This window comes from Colias eurytheme, chromosome 27 (genome assembly GCF_061535395.1).
Source record: "Colias eurytheme isolate Ceu_HAF_F1 chromosome 27, ilColEury1 Martin Lab GWU primary, whole genome shotgun sequence".
Lineage (NCBI taxonomy): Eukaryota > Metazoa > Arthropoda > Insecta > Lepidoptera > Pieridae > Colias > Colias eurytheme.
In genome coordinates, this window is record NC_143006.1 from 6,853,674 (window position 1) to 6,875,321 (window position 21,648).

The 21,648-nt window shown below is 33.4% G+C and overlaps 1 protein-coding gene across 1 annotated transcript in view; it reads right to left on the reverse strand.

The window, feature by feature from the left end:
* Nucleotides 1–21,648, reverse strand: part of nrm (neuromusculin) — a 385,531-nt gene that overhangs the window by 117,696 nt on the left and 246,187 nt on the right. Inside the window, exon 4 of the mRNA XM_090117221.1 lies at nt 13,200–13,354. Coding sequence (XP_089973347.1) covers nt 13,200–13,354 — 155 coding nt within the window. The remainder of the gene's footprint in view (nt 1–13,199; nt 13,355–21,648) is intronic.

The following is a 21,648-nucleotide window of genomic DNA, read 5'->3' on the forward strand; positions in this document are numbered from 1 at the left end:
AGTTTTTATTAAAAGAAAATGTAACAGTCATTTTATAAATCATGTTGTTTTCTTCGAGCTTGAATTAATGACTGACCGGTTAGCTTGGTTGGTAGTGGGCAGTGGCCCTGTCTTCTAAGTTCGATTCCCACCCACGGCAAATATTTGTGTGATAAACATAGATGTTTGCTCTGCGTCTGGGTGTTAATTATCTATATAAGTATGTATTTAAAATCATATATGTATGTTTATCAGCCATCTGGTTTCCATAATACAAGCGAAAGCTTAGTATGGGATCAGATCGTGCCGTGTGTGAAAATTGTCCTGAATTATTATTATTAAATTATTGAATGTTGTACAGTAACTAAGAATTTACAAACAAAAGTACTGACTTCACGATAAACATTAAATCAGTCACAGAAGATCTCTTTACTTGTAATCTAAAACAAACACACACACACACACACACGACTATCGAATTTAATAAATGAATAAGTTAAATAAACGAAGAGCTTTATATAATCAATGTATTAAGAAAAAAAGAAAAACAATCAATAAACCATCACAAGATATTCCAAACCCTTCAAAGTGGGTTAAAAATAAATAAACATTTTCAAAACAATTCTCAGCTCATACTGTATTCTGTATCGTCAAAAGGAATATAAACCTCGTGGAAAATTGAATTTAAAGCTACGGGCCTTTGAATTATATATTGAACGATAAACGTTGTTATTTTAGACCCTGTTTCTAGACTTGTAATTACTATATCCACCTGAATTAATTAAAAGTTTATTTTCGAGATAAATACGTTAGTAACTTTTCGTATATACCTAAGTTATTATATTATTTACAGGCGATATTACCAATCCTTACGTAAAACTTATTCGTCGAATTCTAACTGAATATTATAAAATGTGAAAGTAAGTCTGTCTGTCTCTGGTTTATGCCGCAACCGATGAACCGATTTTAATGAAGTTTTGATACGAGATCACTAGACTACTAGATTTGATAGAGATACTTTGTGAAAGGATATATTATTGATTGATGAGTTTTTATACCGGAAATCCCACGGAAATGGTAACTATGCGCGTCTGCCTATATTTCGCGGGTGAAGCCGCGGGTGGAAAGCTAGTAACATACCTATAAGAAAACAATAATTAAAAATGTGTTCTTTTGCACAACTTTTGATATAAATATTACACAGTTGACATTATTATTTTATTGTAAGTATATGTATTATGCTTTATTGGATATAACAGTTTTAACCAAGGATAGAAAAATGATCCCTTTAATAAATAAATAGTTATGTTTAAATAAATTAACTGATTACGTAATTATCGAGTTATAACAGTATTAATGTTAATTATCATTCGCCATTATTTTGATAGTTTCAAAATTAATTGGGGCTATGCACTTTGATAAAATATAGTATTGGTAAATCTATGCGTAAATTGTTCATATTATATTGCCTCAATATTTTTTTTTGTATGATATAAGTTAGAGATTCTGGGTTCGATTCCTGCTGAAGACAAATAAATAAGTCATAAAATATACACCACTAACAAAGGCATTGCAAAGAAATCAATCAAATAAAATACAAATATATAATTTAAAATATAAAATACAAATATATAAGTATTATTTCCAGCATGGGAAAGAGATGGCACTAGACGACCTAAATAGCGCTGTCACTTTCACACATTGGAAATAAAACTGCTTTGACTGACTGACCGGTTGGCTTGGTTGGTAGTGGCTCTGCCTTCCAAGCCAGAGGTCATGGGTTCGATTCCCACCCGAGGCAAATATTTGTGTTATGAACATAGATGTTTGCTCTGTGTCTGGGTGTTAATTATGGTAACCTATTAAAAACTCGAATTTCTATTACCCGAATCTTAAAATCCCGAAAACGATTGTTAGAACTTTTAAAAGACAGATGTTATGAATGACAACTTTTTAAAATTCCTTTTTTAATTTCCCAGCGGCCGGCGAGTGCCAGAACCGACTCGCTTTTGTTTTACTTGCCCATTACAGAAAGGTTTAAGTGTCAAATTCGACTCAGTAGGTTAGGTTAGGTTTGAACTGTGGCCCCCCATGCACGAGCCGAGCGAGCGAAGCGAGCGTGCCGCGGCAGCGGCCGGCGAGTGCCAGAACCGACTCGCTTTTGTTTTACTTGCCCATTACAGAAAGGTTTAAGTGTCAAATTTGACTCAGTAGGTTAGGTTAGGTTTGAACTGTGACCCCCCATGCACGAGCCGAGCGAGCGAAGCGAGCGTGCCGCGGCAGCGGCCGGCGAGTGCCAGAACCGACTCGCTATTGTTTTACTTGCCCAACAGAAAGGATTAAGTGTTAAAATCTATTCAGTAGGTTAGGTTAGGTTCGTGCTGCGACCCCCTGGAAGGATTTCGTTTTTCTGGATATCGTTTATTTGAATTTCAAAAATCTGGACATTGTTTGTCTGGATATCAATCAACTGTATTTCAAAAATTTGTGTTTTAAAAATCTGGCTTTCGTGCATATGGATTACGGTCATCTGGATTTTGTGCATTTAGATTTCGTATGTCTGGAACTCATTCGTCTGGATTGTAAAACGTCGTACAAATGAAGAAATGGGTAAATGAAATTTGGAGTTGCGATTATATGGCAAACAAAACTTCGAAATACTAAAATTCGGGGTTATGAAAAAATGTCCAAACGTTTTCTGGATTATGATATTCGGAATATTAAAATTCGAGATTAAGATAGGTAACCGTTAATTATTTATGTAAGTATTTATTTAAAATTATATATGTATGTTTATCAGCCATCTGGTTTCCATAACACAAGCGAACGCTTAGTATGGGATCAGATCGTGCCGTGTGTAAAAATTGTTTGAAATATTTATTTATTTATTTCAGACATTTACAGGAGCTCTTTTGTCTAGACTTATATAGCAATGTTAATAACCCATAATTTTTCATTGACAGCCAATCAAAACGGCGTTAAACGGACAGTCGTTAAATAATTACTATACTATTATCCACACTGGATTTCCCTGTATTATCGTCTATCATTTTTAGTGTAATAATAGAGTTATTATTTCTTACGATATTGGAAAGCCTGTTATTAGAATTGTGTAGTGTTTGATGGAAGAGTAGGGAGACCTATTTAATCGTTTTTATTTAAATGTACATGTTGTTACATTACTTTGTATTCATGATAGGTAATAGGACTTCGTGGGCGTTAAATAATTATTTTGAATGAAAAAATAAATGAATGAATGAATGAATAAATAAATGAATGAATGAAATTTTATGTGGGAAATATAACTTATTTTATGAAATGTAGGCTTATTTATTGAATAAGAAAAGTAACAGTTGGTTATTCATCAGAATTTTGTTAATATTCCTTGAGAACGACTCTATCAATTGGAAACATAGTGAAAATTGGTGTAGTACTTTTTGAGTTTAAGGGCTGATTTTTCAATGCTTGGATAAAACTTATATCCGTCCAATAAAGTATTACACGATAATATTAAAATGTCCCCTAAACTGTCAAATACGGGCAATTAGAATACGTTTTTAAAATGGTAGTTTTATACATTATTCGACGAATAAGTTTTAACCAAGGATTGAAAAATCAGCCCTAAGTCGAACAGAATAATCTATTCATCTGTCTGTCTATATATTAATATAGATAGACAGACATGGCATAATATTATGTAGGTATATGACACATTTGTATTATGCGTATGTGATGCACTACATAAATACACAAAACATAAACAACGTCTACTAATTAAAAAGGAAAACATATAATTTCATACTAATTACTCAATATATAAACACAACTTTTGTTCACAATAATGACACACTGAAAACAACAACACAATCTACTCACAAGCTACTTACACTATAATTATAAAAGTTCATGGCCCAAATAACACGATTCTAAGTGTAACATTCCGAACTGTACACAGGAAGGAAAACACAGCGCGATCCAACGATGCATTTTTCCAAACAATTTATTACGTCCTACATTGCTGGCTCGGTGTGCGCGGAAACGGATACAAGGGAACTGAGCGAACAATGGTTATGATGTATGTTGTGATGTTCGCACGATAACGCAAGTGATGGATTGTATATTGTCTTTAGGTGGTGAGGATTTCCTTCGTCATGCGGGATTACGAGAAACTTTTTGAGCGGTTCGCGTCATTGTGGTGATGTAGGCGTTTAAAATATGTTTTTGAACTAGCTTTCTGCCTGCGGTTTCGGTCGCGTATTCAAACTAACATTTTACACTTACTTTTCGCCCACGACGTTGACTGCGTTGTGGAAAACTTAAAGAAATTAAGTCTGAAACCTTCCTCGAGAACGACGCTATCCATTGGTGAAATTTGATAAAAATCGATTTTGTTTTGATACAAATCTATCTTGATATGTATTTGAATCTATGATAGTTAATTATTTATTTTTAGCAAAAAGCCTACTTGATTCTTTAGTTTATGTAATAATTTATATCTTGAAATTATTACAAAAATATTGACCGACTCGAGAATGAAAAGTGAAAACATACTGCCAAAAGACAAAGTGTATTAATAGTTATCTTATATTAAATTTATATTTTTTTTAAATAATACAACATACTAAATATATAAAACATATCAAAATTAAGAATTTTCTAACATTAACTCACAACTTCATTTACATATTCAAAGAGAAGAGTTGGCCCAACTTCACATCCTTGCGCAACTCCCAAGCGTGATATATCTTTTAACTAACGTTACATTTAATTCAACATTTGAATGCCGGTAGCAAACCATTCCCACCGTTACATAAATTAACAAACACAATATTTTCCACCTAATTAAGTTAAGCTAAGTTATAAAACAGTTGAAGTTAACTTGGGTTACGTTGTAAAATGTTTTAACTGAATTATCAAATCCCGACGAGCTCCCCTTTCAACTGTGCCACCATTAATAGTCTCACTATAGTACCTTATTTGGAACAACTCTTACCGAAATTCAATATGATTTTGTATAGTAGCATATTATCCATATTAATATTATAAATGCGAAAGTAACTCTGTCTGTCTGTCTGTTACTCAATCACGCCTAAACTACTGAACCAATTTGCATGAAATTTGGTATGGAGATATTTTGATACCCGAGAAAGGACATAGGCTACTTTTTATTGCGAAATATGTACCACGGGCGAAGCCGGGGCAGACCGCTAGTATATAATAAATCGTAGCTGTGAAAAATCGCCAAATGAGGTTTGTATCTATCTGATTCTTCGATCAATTATTATTAAATATAGTATTTTTAACGAGCTAAAAACACGATAAATTCTATATCACATCGCGTTATTTAAATCAATGTTCACTGTATCATTAAAAATTGCATTGTTATTGCAGTAAAGAATAAAATATTATCGCTTTCTTATAGATTTAATTTATATTCTAGTCTCATCGTTGTAGTTGTAAACAGATTATGTCAACAGTCTAGTTTTAATCCTAGATTTACCTAGATTAAAAATATATACTTATAGAAATCTACTTTGTTAATTCTTCAATAATCATGTTATCATTTAGATATATTATGTTTTTATCCTACCCTTAATTAAACAGCTAATTAAGCTAGGAATGTAAAATATATTGAAGACACTATCCCAAACCACATTTTAAAAACAACACGATGTAATATAATGGACGAGAAGAACACGGTCAAGTTAAAACTTCATAACTTGTTCATCGCTTACATAGACGATAAATATTTAAATTCAATTTATCGACAGGCGATACGAATTTTCAAACTAATTTAAATTCACTTTATATTCAGGAAAATGTTAGAAAATGTAAATTTCTTGACGCTTATAATTAATTAACACTAAAACTGCGACGGAGTTTAAAAGATTGAAAGCATCCCCTTAGGTCTTTCGTCCCCTCACACTAATCACTTTAAGGCTAGGTATAAACGAGCGTATGGAACGTGGAGTTTACGCTTTCTCATTATACTTATTACTTGAAGTTGAATATAATGATGTTAAAATGTATAAAATTAGTTTCATGATGTGCACATTATTTCTTTTAGATCATTAATAGACAGATATTCAAAATATTCGATTTGTGTGTTTTTGTATTATGTACTATAATATATTATATACTAATACATAATATAGACATACAGGTATTTACATTTCATACATCTTATCCAGATAGCAGCTTTTACGACTAAAATATGTTAAGAATACATGTTTATCATCCATAACTTAATCATTTTCAAATATTTAAAAGTATATAAAAAATTGATTAGTGTTTATTTTATCCACTTGAAGGATAAAATAAACACTAATCAACCAACCGACATTATTTACACAAACGCTCGTGCATAACCAGCCTATTGTCTTGAGGTCACAAATTTTACATTTGTATGTAAATTATATAAAATGCTTAATCCAAGTTCAATCGAGCACCAAATGGCGCGTTCAATTTGCTCTAAGTCTGATTTTAATGTATTTTAAGCGATCTTCAATCATAAAGAGGAATACATTAGGATAAAATAGATCGGGTTTAAATTGGAAAATTGAATTTTTGCTAAATAACGCTTGAGTGATTCTTGTTAGTGTTTATGTCGTTTAAATTGAGATTAAATGGATTCTATTGGATTTAAATTTGGAATGGTGATTAAATTCCATTTGCACATTGATTTATTTTCATCAAGATATTTTTCGATTGATTGTCTATATTTTAATGGCCTAAGATTTTTCTTCTTTCATTAATAACGAAAGAATTATCTTGTGTGGTTTTTTACCAGCGCAATGTTCGTTAAGGGATTACTAAATACTTTAACTTTACTCGAAGCATCAAAATAAATATTTTTTTACCTACACTATCGATTAGATGTATCTAGATTAAAAATATAACCTATAAACAATTTGACAAACTGGAGTTTCAATTAATCTGTTAGTTATTAATTGGAGCCGGATGGACCGTCCGCGTCGGTCGCTTGCGGGTTAAACTCGAAACTCGTGCCAATATTAATTCTTTAATTATTTATATGGCTATTAACTAATAGACCGGGAGATACTGACACAAAATTTCGAGTCATTTGTAACACGGATGGCGGTTCTACAGGGGTCTTAGTACGCAATGACAAAAAGAAAAATGATGGTGTGAACGCTGGTACCGGTGGCTTAGTCGCGTGGGCGTTTGTCGAACTCGTCGGAAAAATAGCGAAAGTCAAACGATTTGTAACACAAAAATTTTAGAATTTACCGATAGCCCATAAAAAAGTAGTAGGCGGTAGTGTCATGCCATACTTTTCCGGTGTGACTTACAGCCCGCCATACCGACGCGAATGTGTTGATTTAAATAAAACAATCATTCAACCATTTGTACCAGGCTAACTTTTGCACAGGTAACTATCATCGTGCAGCCATTTACGAAAATCGCCATGCCATACTTTTCGGACGATTCCAAATGGTCGCCATACCGCCGAAAATCTGCAAAAAATTTTTATTTCGCCAAACTTTTTGTACCAGTATTGCATTTGGATTTTTGGAGAGTATTTGATAAAATGTGACCATTATTATATTTGCCATACTTCTAGTAGGGGGAAAAAGTGCTGTCATACTTGAAAACTTAATTTATTATTAATTTATATAAGTGAAGATTTCCAACACATAGATCTTTGAAATTTTGTATTTATATTTGTTGATCCTCAAACTTGCAGGAAAAATAAGTGCCATACTGTTACAAATCGTTTGACTTTCGCTATTTTCCGACGAGTTCGACTAACGCCCACGCGACTAAGCCGCCGGTACCAGCGTTCACGCCATCGTTTTTCTTTTTGTCATTGCGTACTAAGACCCCTGTAGAACCGCCATCCTGTTACAAATGACTCGAAATTTTGTGTCAGTATCTCCCGGTCTATAAGAATTGGGGATAATCTGTTTTTTAACGATTTATAAAAAGTATTTATATTGACCTAAAAAAGTTCCAATTTGGTTTCTATCTGTTATTAGATCGTAAGAAATGTTAATTCTATGCAAAGAGAATAATATTATGATAAGCTTTTTTAAAAAAATTTCACAAATAAAGGTTTTCAAGTTGAATAATAATCTATGTCGAACTAAGCTATAGCATCTTAATCTTATACACGGCCTGTCTATTCAAAGGGACTTGCAGTAGGTAAATAATTAAATAATTAGGTACCTGAAAATATTACTTACAACTAAATAATAATTACTTGAAGAAACACATACTAATACGTATATTTCTTCCACAATCATAACAAGAAAGGGTAATCACAAAGTATGTAGGTATATTATACAAGAAAGAAACTATATTACTATAATTTTCGTATAAACAAAGAAAATATTTGACAGACAAAAATGAAGTCTACCGGAATCGTTAAATAAACAATACAGTTCCATTTCTGTACATCGTGAAGGATAAACAATAATATTATGAAAGCGCCTTATTAGCTCACTATTTTACTTAATCGCTTTTTTATAATACATTGCTCGCTATGTTCCACCCAAAATTTGACTATTTCCAAGTTCTCATACCAACTCCGCAATGTACTGCAAATCAGATTTAATATTTTTACTCGTTCTTCCATAATGAGGGTCACGTGCGTGTGAGAGAGAAAGAAAATGTAGCACATACAATCGCTTCGGGCGAAATGGAAGTAATATCCTATTGGCAATGAAACTGTTCACTAGTGATGTGCTAATTGGTTATCGATATCTAGTTTAACATAGGCATGGATATCGGTAATTGCTTGTGTTGTGTTACTTAATTGCAGCTATCCATATTAATATATTATATGCGTAATCCTATGAATATGATATTATGTATATTATATGTGCGTATCGTAATTTTTTTTTTATACTTATAAATACAAATACCAATAACTACCATATTATTTTTCCGTCAGCACGGCTTCTAAAAATTTTTGCATCACGAATGTGTCACGTAGTCATTTTTAGTTAAATTTTCGCGAAAAAAGTATCCCATAGCTCCAAAGGTATTACATATATGCCTCTGTTAATGGATTTAGGATTACAAATAATTATAATTACAAAATTAATAATTGCAAAATAAGCTGTTCATTCCGTGCGACGATGAACCGGAGCATGCAAAACCAACTCAATCGGAATTCAGTCTCATTAATTTTGTGACTTCTTTACTTACACAATATATTCGAAACTTTCATAGTTGAAGTTGAAATATATTCAGACATGTTTTTCGACTACTAAATTAGTGGTGTGATACGATAGTGGTGTTACAAAGAAAGCCAATATTAGTATTACACAATTCATTTTATATGCGATATTTCGTAAAAGGAATAGAATAGAGAATATGAAAACAAATACGAAAAAAATATCGACACAGACAACTAAAATAGCGCATCACTAGAAATGGGATTTCATTCAATACGATCGCTTAATGTCATTTATGATATGCGTTGCGAATTAGTTTATTTATATTATTATACCCTCGTATCCTCGTCTGGAATATTATATTAATTTGAGAAAGATTGTGAAGATTGCCGGGTTATTCATATTGTCATATTATGTAGGGAGAGTCGAATTATTAATGTCATAAACATGACTAGAAAAGATTATTGATTTCGACGTCCGCACATGATGAAGGATGGCATCCTACTGATCTGTTTATGACAGAAATGGAGGGTAATCTGACCGTAATGGGAATGTGTGAATTATTATATGTATGTGTGCCTGCGTTATATATAATATACTAGCATTCCGCCCACGACGCGGCTTTTAAAACCTAATAAATTATATAATAAAACCTTCCTGAAAAATCACTCTATCTAAAAAAATCAAAATCCGTTGCGTATTTAGGGACATAGGGACAGATAAAGCGACTTTGTTTTATACATACTATGTAGTGATTATGTATAATATTATGTTTGTATACAGGGTGGAAGGTTAAGATGGGGCATGAAGGGCAGGTACCTTAACCGTTGTAGCTACATGAAAACGTTCTTAGGAGACTATCCTTAAATTCTTGAGAAATTTTAATCTGCATTCACAGATTTTTAAAAAAATGTACGGTCAGCAAGGAAATCGGCAGTTTTCAAAAAAAATTTTTTTGATGCCAATCGATCCAGTTTCTCATGGGGATCAAAGCACTCTAAAAGACCAACTGAGGTATGAGTACTAGAAAAGTCAGAAATCGCGAAAAACTATTTCCACACATTCACTAAGAAAATAAGTGATTCAACAAAAGATGCGCTAATAGAAAACTCATAAAATCATTATCTCTACTAAATTTGCCCCGTAACCATCTGCAAAATGCAACTCTGCGTGCATAGTCCCCAGATTGCAATGCTTGGACTAATCGCCCATGGCGGTAGCATTTGTAGCCGTATTTCTTCCATGTTCTTAAAACTATCCAGTGCGAACAACCAACTTCAACGGCAACTTGTTTTGAAGAAATTTCGGGATATGCTTCCACAATTAGTGCCAAAATTGCTGTCTCCGTATTCTCATTCAATACGCGTGAACGATGCGGAAGTGTCAAGCTTGTCTTAAATGAGCCACTTTCTGCTAGATTTTTTACAAGATTCGCAATTACCTTTCGCGTCGGTACATGTCGCATTGGGTATTTATTCCTGTACCATTCCAATGCAACTGTTGGGTTTTTATTATTTAAAAAGTAAGCCTCTAACAGATCTAAACGTTCTAAATTATTTAAGGACATTTTTAGTGAAGACAGAGTGACTTCTGGTAACTTTTGTTTTCTATGTGTTATTGTTTACATAAGCCATAAAAATGTGACGTGTTCGTTCGATATTAAAATTTAAATAATTTTTCATCTCGTGCACGAGCTACCAGCCACCGCCCGCTCACGCCCCCGCGTCGCTGGCATGTTATGTTGCTGTGCCTTTATCTTTTTACTTGTTCATGAATGAAAATAGTTTTTCGCGATTTCTGACTTTTCTAGTACTCATACCTCAGTTGGTCTTTTAGAGTGTTTTGATCCCCATGAGAAACTGGATCGATTGGCATCAAAAAAATTTTTTTTGAAAACTGCCGATTTCCTTGCTGACCGTACATTTTTTAAAAAATCTGTGAATGTAGATTAAAATTTCTCAAGAATTTAAGGATAGTCTCCTAAGAACGTTTTCATGTAGCTACAACGGTTAAGGTACCTGCCCTTCATGCCCCATCTTAACCTTCCACCCTGTATATCTGTCATACAGTGATTGACGCGTGAGCCGTGAGCGTTGCCAAAAAAACAACTTGTGTTGAATTTTTACTACCAAACGTTAAAAAGTTAAGCAGAAATATTACCTTGAACGGGGAGGTCTTACACCCTACAGAATCGACTGTATTTCTTGGGTTAACATTGGACGAGAAACTACAGTGGGGAGCCCATGTCAACACCACTGCAGGTAAGCTCAGTTCAGCAGCATATGCAGTCCGAAAGGTAAGGCATCTCATCGATGAAGATACAGCTAGATTGGTTTATTTCAGCTACTTTCATAGTATTATGTCCTATGGAATTCTACTATGGGGCAGGGCAGCAGATATAGAAACTATATTTATCTTACAGAAAAGAGCCATTCGTTCTATATATAATTTACGTGCTCGGGACTCACTAAGAGATCTCTTTAAGAATACTGGTATCCTTACTGTACCATCACAGTTATATATTTAATAATATTTTGCATGTACACAAAAACGCCGACTTACACACAAGATTAGGAGATAGACACTGTTATGGCACAAGGAACAGAAATAGAATTGAAATGCCATTTTTCCGATTAGCTAAAGTTAAAAATTCATTTATGGGTCAAGGTATACGCTTTTACAATAGAATTCCTCATAATATTAAAGAGTTTAGTAGTTCTAAATTTAAAACTTATATAAAAAATGTACTAGTTCAGAGAGCGTACTACAGTATTCAGGAATATATGGACGATAAAAACCCATGGAGGGTTGTCGCGAAAAAACCACAGGACAGTTCTTTGGCATGTTATTATAATATATTATGATGTTACATATGTATTTTGTAAAATTGTAAAACTGACATGATTTAAAAGAGCAACTATGGAGTTTCTTGCCGGTTCTTCTCCGTAGATACTGCTTTCCGAATCGGTGGTAAATTTTAAAATATGTAATGACGTTTCAAAAGTGCTTCTATAAGAAGTCTAATTGAATGAATAAATGTTTGAGTTTGAGTTTGAGTTTGAGTTTGAGCGGTAAATATTTAAAATATGTAATGACGATTCAAAAGTGCTTCTAGTAGAAGAAGTTTAATTGAAAAATGTTTGAGTTTATAGAGCCTAGAGCATAATTTGAGTTAGGTAAAAAATGCCTCAAATTGGTAAGCTACAGAATAAAGTTCATATACTCGGAAAATCGATAAGAAACAGATGTGAATTACATTTACCCCATAACCCACAAAGGAACACGGAACTTCACTTTTACGATTGATCGTCGATTGCTTTTTATTGGAATTACCTACGTATATTTAATATGTGACATATACGTAGTTCGATATACATAATATTAGTTGTATGTCTGTGAAAGTTTGTGAGGATGTATGTATGGATGTTTGTTACTCTTTCACATGACAAGAGCTGATGACATTTGTAAGTAATTAGGTACAAAGATAGATTATATCCTTGATTAGCATAATATATTATGCTACTTTTTACCTGTGTTACATGCAAGCGAAGCCGCGGGCTCTATCTAGTAACTGTACAAATGTAATAAAAAATGTTGTGTGGTTTTATGAAACCACGGTAAAAGTGAAACTGTTCGAACGGTTCCGAACACTGCTTTGTGTAGCGCATGTCGCGTGACGGTCGGCTGCCGAGTAGGTATACCTACTCGGCAGCCGACCGTCACGCGACATGCGCTACACAGATCAAAAAGTTTGAGACGATGTAATAAAAGTTTCACTTTAATATGTATAAATGAAAATTTTAAATAATTAATAGTTAACAAGTTACTTTTACAATTTCCATAATAAAGTATTCTACTGTTTTAATTAATACCTTATTTTTTTCTTCCTTTCTTTTACAGATAAAACAGCTACGTGAGAGAACATATTTTGAAGTTTATTTATGCAGTACAATCTGTACAGAAATAAGACCATACCATGATACCGTCAATTTTTTAACTATTATCTAAATCGTATTTTTGTAGTTTTATTTTAAGCCCAACTTCCTAAAAAAAGTTTGACTAAAAGCATCCACTTACTATATGTATGGAAATCCGTGATCTGCACAGTATTACAATCCTCCCCCACTTGAAGGTATGTGATCTCGCATCGGTAGACCCCCTCATCACCAGGCTGCACGTTGGTGATCACAAGCTCAGCGTACGTGGTGTTGGGCTCGTGGGATATTGACATCCTGGAAAGATGGGAAGATTTTTTGTATTAAATGATATTTTAATTTATTTATTTGAAGAAGTCTTCGTTGCAGTAGGTTATGGAAGTTGATAGAATTGTTACAATTGACGACGCGGTTGGCGCAGTGGTAAAGTAAGTGCCTACTGAGCCGACGGTCCCGGGTTCGATCCCCGGTCAGGGCAAATATTTGTGTGATGAACTGAATTATTTGTTCTTGGGTCTGGGTGTTATTATCTATATATATGTATTTATTAAAATATTATATTTATCGTCGCCTAGTACCCACAACACAAGCCTTAATAATTGAGCTTACTGTGGGACTAGGTCGATTTGTGTAATAATGTCCTATAATAGTCCATTGAATAAAAAGTTCTAGAGTGCGTGAGTTAGTAACGTAAGATGTTTCTTCGGAAACATGTCAAGAGTCCCTAGGTCATAAACATACTAAAACCCCGGGCCACTAGGAGGAGCCCCGGAGTGGGGGGAGGGGGGGAAATGGGTCCATTTTTTCATTTTTCGCTTAAATCTCAAAAACAGTACATGTTAGAGAAAAACTTTCAAGGAAAAGTTGAAAGGCCATAAAATTATCTACAAGTTGTACCTGAATCATTTTTTCCTATATCCTACCGTTTCTGAGTTATACGCAGTAAAACATGATTTTGGCTCAAACAATTTCCACATCAATCGATCAAAAAATATTTCTTTCTTTCAAAAAAATCAAATGTGCAACTTGTGACCGGTACTGATAGATTGCTCTTAATTAGGTCTATAATTGGTAAAATAAACACATTCCTCCATGGAAGCCTTTAGGAGCAATCGTTTGTCAAAATATTATATTATGGTAGTTTGAGTTACTGAACTTGATCTTTTTATTTTTTTCTTCCAAAAAACTCAAAAGTGCAACTTGTGACCGGTACAGATAGATTGCTCATAATTGGGTCTATCATTGATAAAAATACCAGATTCCACCACGGAGGCGTTTACGGGGAATTGAATTTTATTAGGGTAGTTACGATACTTGAACTTTTTATTTTTTTTCTCCAAAAAAACTCAAAAGTGCAACTTGTGACTGATACTGATAGATTGCTCTTAATTAGGTCTATAATTGGTAAAATAAACACATTCCTCCATGGAAGCCTTTAGGAGGAATCGATTGTCAAAATACTATATTAGGGTAGTTTGAGTTACCTAACTTGATCTTTTTATTTTTTTCTTCCAAAAAACTCAAAAGTGCAACTTGTGACCGGTACTGTTAGATTGCTCTTAATTAGGTCTATAATTGGTAAAATAAACACATTCCTCCATGGAAGCCTTTAGGAGGAATCGATTGTCAAAATATTATATTAGGGTAGTTTGAGTTACTGAACTTGATCTTTTTATTTTTTTCTTCCAAAAAACTCAAAAGTGCAACTTGTGACCGGTACAGATAGATTGCTCATAATAAGGTCTATCATTGATAAAAATACTAGATTCCACCACGGAGGCGTTTACGGGGAATTGAATTTTATTAGGGTAGATACGATACTTGAACTTTTTATTTTTTTTCTTCCAAAAAAACTTAAAAGTGCAACTTGTGACCGGTACCGATAGATTGCTCATAATTAGGTCTATCATTGATGAAAAAACCAGATTCCACCATCGAGGCGTTTAGGAGGTATTGAATTTTATTAGGGTAGTTACGATACATGAACTTTTTAACTAACTAACCTAATAAAATTCAATTCCCCGTAAACGCCTCCATGGTGGAATCTGGTATTTTTATCAATGATAGACCTAATTATGAGCAATCTATCTGTACCGGTCACAAGTTGCACTTTTGAGCTTTTTGGAAGAAAAAAAATAAAAAGTTCATGTATCGTAACTACCCTGATAAAATTCAATTCCCCGTAAACGCCTGCGTGGTGGAATCTGGTATTTTTAGCAATGATAGACCCAATTATGAGCAATCTATCTGTACCGGTCACAAGTTGCACTTTCGAGTTTATTGGAAGAAAAAAATAAAAAGATCAAGTTCAGTAACTCAAACTGCCCTAATATAATATTTTGACAATCGATTCCTCCTAAAGGCTTCCATGGAGGAATGTGTTTATTTTACCAATTATAGACCTAATTAAGAGCAATCTATCAGTACTGGTCACAAGTTGCACATTTGAGTTTTTTGGAAGAAAGAAATATTTTTTGATCGATTGATGTGGAAATTGTTTGAGCCAAAATCATGTTTTACTGCGTATAACTCAGAAACGGTAGGATATAGGAAAAAATGATTCAGGTACAACTTGTAGATAATTTTATGACCTTTCAACTTTTCGTTGAAAGTTTTTCTCTAACATGTACCGTTTTTTAGATTTAAGCGAAAAATGAAAAAATGGACCCATTTCCCCCCTCCCCGCACTCCGGGGCTCCTCCTAGTGGCCCGGGGTTTTAGTATGTTTATTACCTAGGGACTCTTGACATGATTCCGAAGAAACATCTTACGTTACTAACTCACGCACTCTAGACCCCCCTTGGAGGGACTCATTCAGTGGACTATAATATTTATTTGTATTTATAAAAAAAAATTTTGACATATATACCAAAACATACAAAATGAGTTTTGTTTTATTCTCCTTAAAATTATATGTATTTAGAAAATTACATTATTATGTGATACGTTATATGTAAGCCGAATCGCCTTGCCTGCATCAGTTCCGAAAATTCATACTTAAATGGAAATAAAGTTTATCATTCATTCGTATAAGCTTGCAGCAGTTGTTGATGATAAGATATTATATGCCTAATGCGTTTGTCCTATTGCTATTCACCGCCTCCTTGGTACAGTGGTTGACGCGTGAGCGTAGAACCGAGGGGTCCTGGGTTCAATTCCCGGTGGAGACGAAGAAAAAAAAAATGTCTCGGTCTGGCAGGACACAGAAAGCTGATCACCTACTTATCCCTTAAGGAAATGGATCAGTGAAACAGATTTATGCATAATGCATCTGCCCCTTACCCCACTAGGGGACACGAGACTTCACTTAATGCGTTTGTCAGATGGTAAACAAAACGTTTCTCTACATCCATACTAATATTATAAATGCGAAAGTAACTCTGTCTGTCTGTTACTCAATCACGCCTAAACTACTGAACCAAATTTCATGAAATTTGGTATGGAGATATTTTGATACCCGTGAAAGGACATAGGCTACTTTTTATCCCGGGAAAATGACGCAATACCGGAAATCCCACGGGAACGGGAACTATGCTGGTTTTTCTTTGACGCGCGCGCGATGCCGCGGGTGGAAAGCTAGTTTTAAATATGTACTGCATAAAGTATTCGATCATCTACTTCTAAAACTATGCAGTGCAGTAAAACAACCAACGCACGTTTCAAAGCAACGTTGCAATTCATACAATATTGTATCGGTATATACATTTATGATAGAAACTGACGTCTTAGTTTACAAAATAAATGGGATTATACGATTAAATAGTTCTGTAATAGACAGAAACTAAATAAATGTTATTAATCAATCCCGGGAAGTCGAGCCAACTCATTTGAAACGTTACGGAACTCAATTAAAACAGTCAGTTACAGAAGATCTATTTGGAAATGTTTATTTTGTACGGTTTTATTATTTAACTACAACATAGCTGTGAGCCTGTGTAGTGCGATGTTAGAGTTATTATAAAAAAATAAGTAATTATATAAAAAAGCGTAAAAGGGATAAGGCAGTGTCTCCTATCGAATAATCTAAACTTAATTTTATAAACCTGAATAGTTTGTTTGTTTGAACGCGCTTATCTCAGGAACTACTGATCCGATTTAAAAAATAATTTCAGTGTTAGATAGCCTATTTATCGAGAATCTTAAATTTATATGAATCATCATGCTAAGACCAATAGAAACAAAGAAATTCGGATAAAACCGCGCGCACAGCTAGTGTACATCAAATTGTTATTTTCGTAATAACTATATTATTATAAGGGCCGATTTTTCAATGCCCAGATAAACAGCTAGATAGACTTTATTCTTCAGTTAACAAAATATTCAATTTTTCAATAGACGAATAGGACTTATCTATCGAATAACTACGTTATTTGAGGAATAAATCTATTGGCCGCTCCAACGGCCAGATAGCGCGCTATTCGACGGTTAGGCGTTTGAGTTGACAACTGACGCGTCAAATTTGGGATATTTTCGTATGTCATAACATAGAGCGTAGAATTATTAACAATTAAACCTCTTTCTATATAATTATTATCAATTAAAATCATATAGAAATTGATGTTTTATCAAAAACATCAATTTCTATATGTACTGATGACCATGCCATTGAAAATTTGCCGAACGCTGCCTTTAAGTATGTCGTTTCCATCGTAAAATATATAAATTGAAACACAAATTTAACCAAACTCTTTACTCGAATCAAAACAACAATCAACTGCAATCATAGAAGACAAGTGCACTCCTGACGTGAGTCATAATGACGGTTGTTGACAAATTGCAAGAGTTGACTCTATCCCGCTCTAACCTGACTAATTTAATATGTTTGTTTCGCCACTCCGAGAGCAGAGCTGCCAATATGGAAATATTTTATCAACAGTTATTCATCAAATAAATCACGATTGAAAAATAGGCGAGCCGTTATGAGTTAGATAAATAATTGAATAAATCTATTCGAGGGGTAGTTATTAGACTGTTTATCTCGGGATTGAAAAATCGGCCCTAAATAGAAAAGTCTATTTTGAAACTAGAAAAGCATGTAAATATATTTCAGTTTATTTTCACGATAACAGCTATTTCTAAAGATGAAAGGGAACGTCGTGAGGAAATCGACATGTCGAATATTTGCTTCTATTTGAAGATTTGTGTAGTTTGACATGTGATAACTCTAATCCACACATTATTGTAGTGAAAAAAGAATTTATCGTCACAAAAGTACCTTTATTTAATAGTATAATCATATTACAGGACGACAGTGATAACTTTTATAAAATATATTAAGACTGATAGGCAAGAGATGGATACCTATCTATATGTCGCAGGTTTTTCATTAAATTAGGATTTTGGTGAAAAACCGGAAAATTACGTATTATGAAATCAATTTTTTTATAAACCTGTAACTTATAATATGAGAATCCGTGACATATTATATTATCTATACATACATATATTACTTTATTTTGTAAAAAATATAATTCACATAAGATCAGAAGACGCGGGCGGAAAGCTAGTAGTATTATAAAGTTATTTTTGAAATGATACTTCTTTAGGCGCGTTGAGAGTAAAAAAAAATTCAAGGTCATGGCAATACCGTCACGTCATTGTTAAAGGCGGTGATTTTGGTATCTTTGAATCTTGCCAAAGAAGTTTCACTTCTGACACATGCTCTTTTTTGACAATAGGGAAGCGCTTGACCACAATCTCGCCTGATGTTAAGCTAAGATGGTACGCGCTTCCCTAGAAAGTACTCGCGGCCCCGGCTAATTGCGGCGGGACAGAACACAGTGGAGTTTAGTCGGTAGGTCCACTGCCTATGGTTCATCTGCAGGCAGTGGGAGTCCGATATAACCTACGGCCTTTTCCCCGAAAGCCGTAGGTATGCAGGAGCATTCTGAATTCTCCACTCTGAAAAAAAGATGTGACCTAAGATGTCACGCGCTTCCCTAGAAGATATTAGGTACCCGTTAACTCTACGCTTGAAAATGTTATTATTTCTATGTAAACTACAACACAACTATCTGTAGAATGATCGAGAAACCTTTCATTTTGATTGATTAATATCTGCTCTTGACTTCTCTAATTGAATTCTCGTTTGAAACGGCAACATTATATAACTTTGATTTCTGCTATTAACTGGTTGTTTTTATAGCATTGATGAAATAAATTACATTTATTGTAAGCGTTTTTATAGTTGGGCAATTGATATATTTATATAATAAACTATCGGTCCGCCCCGGCTTCACCCGTGGTACGTTTTCTCTCCATAAGAACCATCCTCGTACTTCAAGGAATATTATAAAAAAGACCGATTTGAAAAATTCTTTCAGTGTTAAACACTTAGATAGACCATTTATCAAGGAAGGCTATAGGCTATAATATATCACCACGCTAAGATCAATAAGATCGTAGCAATGCGAGTAAAACCGCGGGAGCACAGCTAGTAAATAGTTCTTATCACACTATGGTGAATTATCTTCACTATTAAACAAGTGAAGCGAAATTGAACAATTTAGCTTCAAATTAAGGAAACTCAATTAAAACATGTCGAGCAAGATAATCAATCTCACGGAATGTTTTCGCTGTTTCATCTCTTTACTTTGTATGTTTGTCCTTCTGTTACGTGGGAACGACTTTGCTTTACAAGCTTAAAGAGTAAGTCTGTTTCTAATAAATATATAAAAAACTATATATGGAACAAATTTTTGTCAGTATATTTTCTTCATAGGTATGTTTATGAAATATATGAAATCGAAATTGTTATTCCGTTCAAATTTTGTTGTATTATGCGTACCTAGTTTAATATCTATTATTCTAAAAGTATCAAACACATAAAAACTAGATAAATTATATTTTCGTTTTTCAATTACGACCCGACCAAGCGAAATAGGCGTCCATTTTACTTTTTATTACATAGATTATGTCAAACGAAACTTCAAATTTTACAACAATAAGTCATTAAAATATTAAAGCGCTTTGTTGTGAGACGTAAAGCGATTTAATCGCTTTAAAAATTATCGCTCAACACTTCCAATACTCTAAGTGCTAAGTTTGAACAACAAAGCGCTTCAGCGATGGAAAATTTAAAACTTTTACGGTCTATAAAGACAGGCGTTTTATGTCAGCTTTTAGTTCGCTGCAAAATAATAATTCGAAAGACTTCCATTACATTTTTTATTGACGAAACATAACCATTATCAGTGGCTGTTGATTGGGTTATGAACCTTAGGTATATTGTAATAGAGTTTAAATCTATTTGTGTTATAAATATCGTTATTTTTGAAATTAAATAATGCGAGTTTTTTGTATGGTTTGTATGTTTATATTAACCGGTTTTGACATAACTTGTACTTCTCCCTGTGTAAAAAAATAACACGATTTTCTTTAATTAAACACGTATTAATAATTGTCTAAAATCTAAAAACTAAATTGCGGTTAGTTATTTTCTCTACAAAACATGCAAGTGAAGCAGCGAAACCTACTAATTTAAATATATATTTTTTACTAATACGGATCGAGCCTACACCATTTCACACCAAGATAATTAGGTCACCAACCCAAAAAAGCCATAATGAACAATTAATTTCCTCCACTCACACCGTAAAAAGCATATCCAACTCACGCTACCGAAATTCAGTTAATGAGACATATTAAATAGTTTCACGTAGGCTATTAAAACTAAAGCCAAGTAATATAATGCAAACTACCCGTTGGGAGCATGTTACACCGTATCGTAACAATGTTATTGTGAACGTGATTCATAAAGTTGATTATTGGATTAATTATTGAAGTTTTATGTGTAATAATAATTAAATTATAATTGTATATCGTATGTAATCGTGTCCCCTTGTAGGGTATGGTACATTCATGTAAGTAAAAAGCAGATATTAAAGATTATTAGCAGTTAAATTGCGTAATATTCTCCACATTACCATAGTATTTGTGATGAGGCTGATGTAAATAAGCTAAAGAAAATGCTGAAAACATGTGTTATATCTATCTGAATTTGACCAACAGGGTTATGACTTAAATGCTTGTAAAATACAACTGTCTCTAGTGTGAAATATACGCTGAAGATAATCAAACGTAACTTATACTGAAAGCTATATCTTTTATCTGTATATCTGTATATCAATTCAGCCATTCCAGCTTAAAACACCATTAAACGTACGCTTTAGTGACGGCACTTTAAATATAATCCCAATAAGTACCACTATAATAAATGGAACTTGGATTCCCGTATTTCGTATAATTTTTATGTGCGACCATAAAGCTTATATGAGCGAAAGCGTCAACATTAAACAGGCTGTAGTAATAAAAACGTACTCATAGAACTACTTTTCATATAAAACTGACTGTCTATCACACCATGGCGTAATAAAGTCGCTCGGCGATTCTAAATTTTTGAATAAGTAGTTTTGAAGTTTTTTATGGTGTGATATAAAGACTTCTGCTAAAAATAGTTTATGTATTGTACATTCAATTTCGATATAATTTGGTTTTCTTTGAATTATTTTTATTTAGAGGTATTAAAATGTACATACATCTGTTTAATTGAATTATTTTTAACCATATTATAATAGTTTGATTTATATATT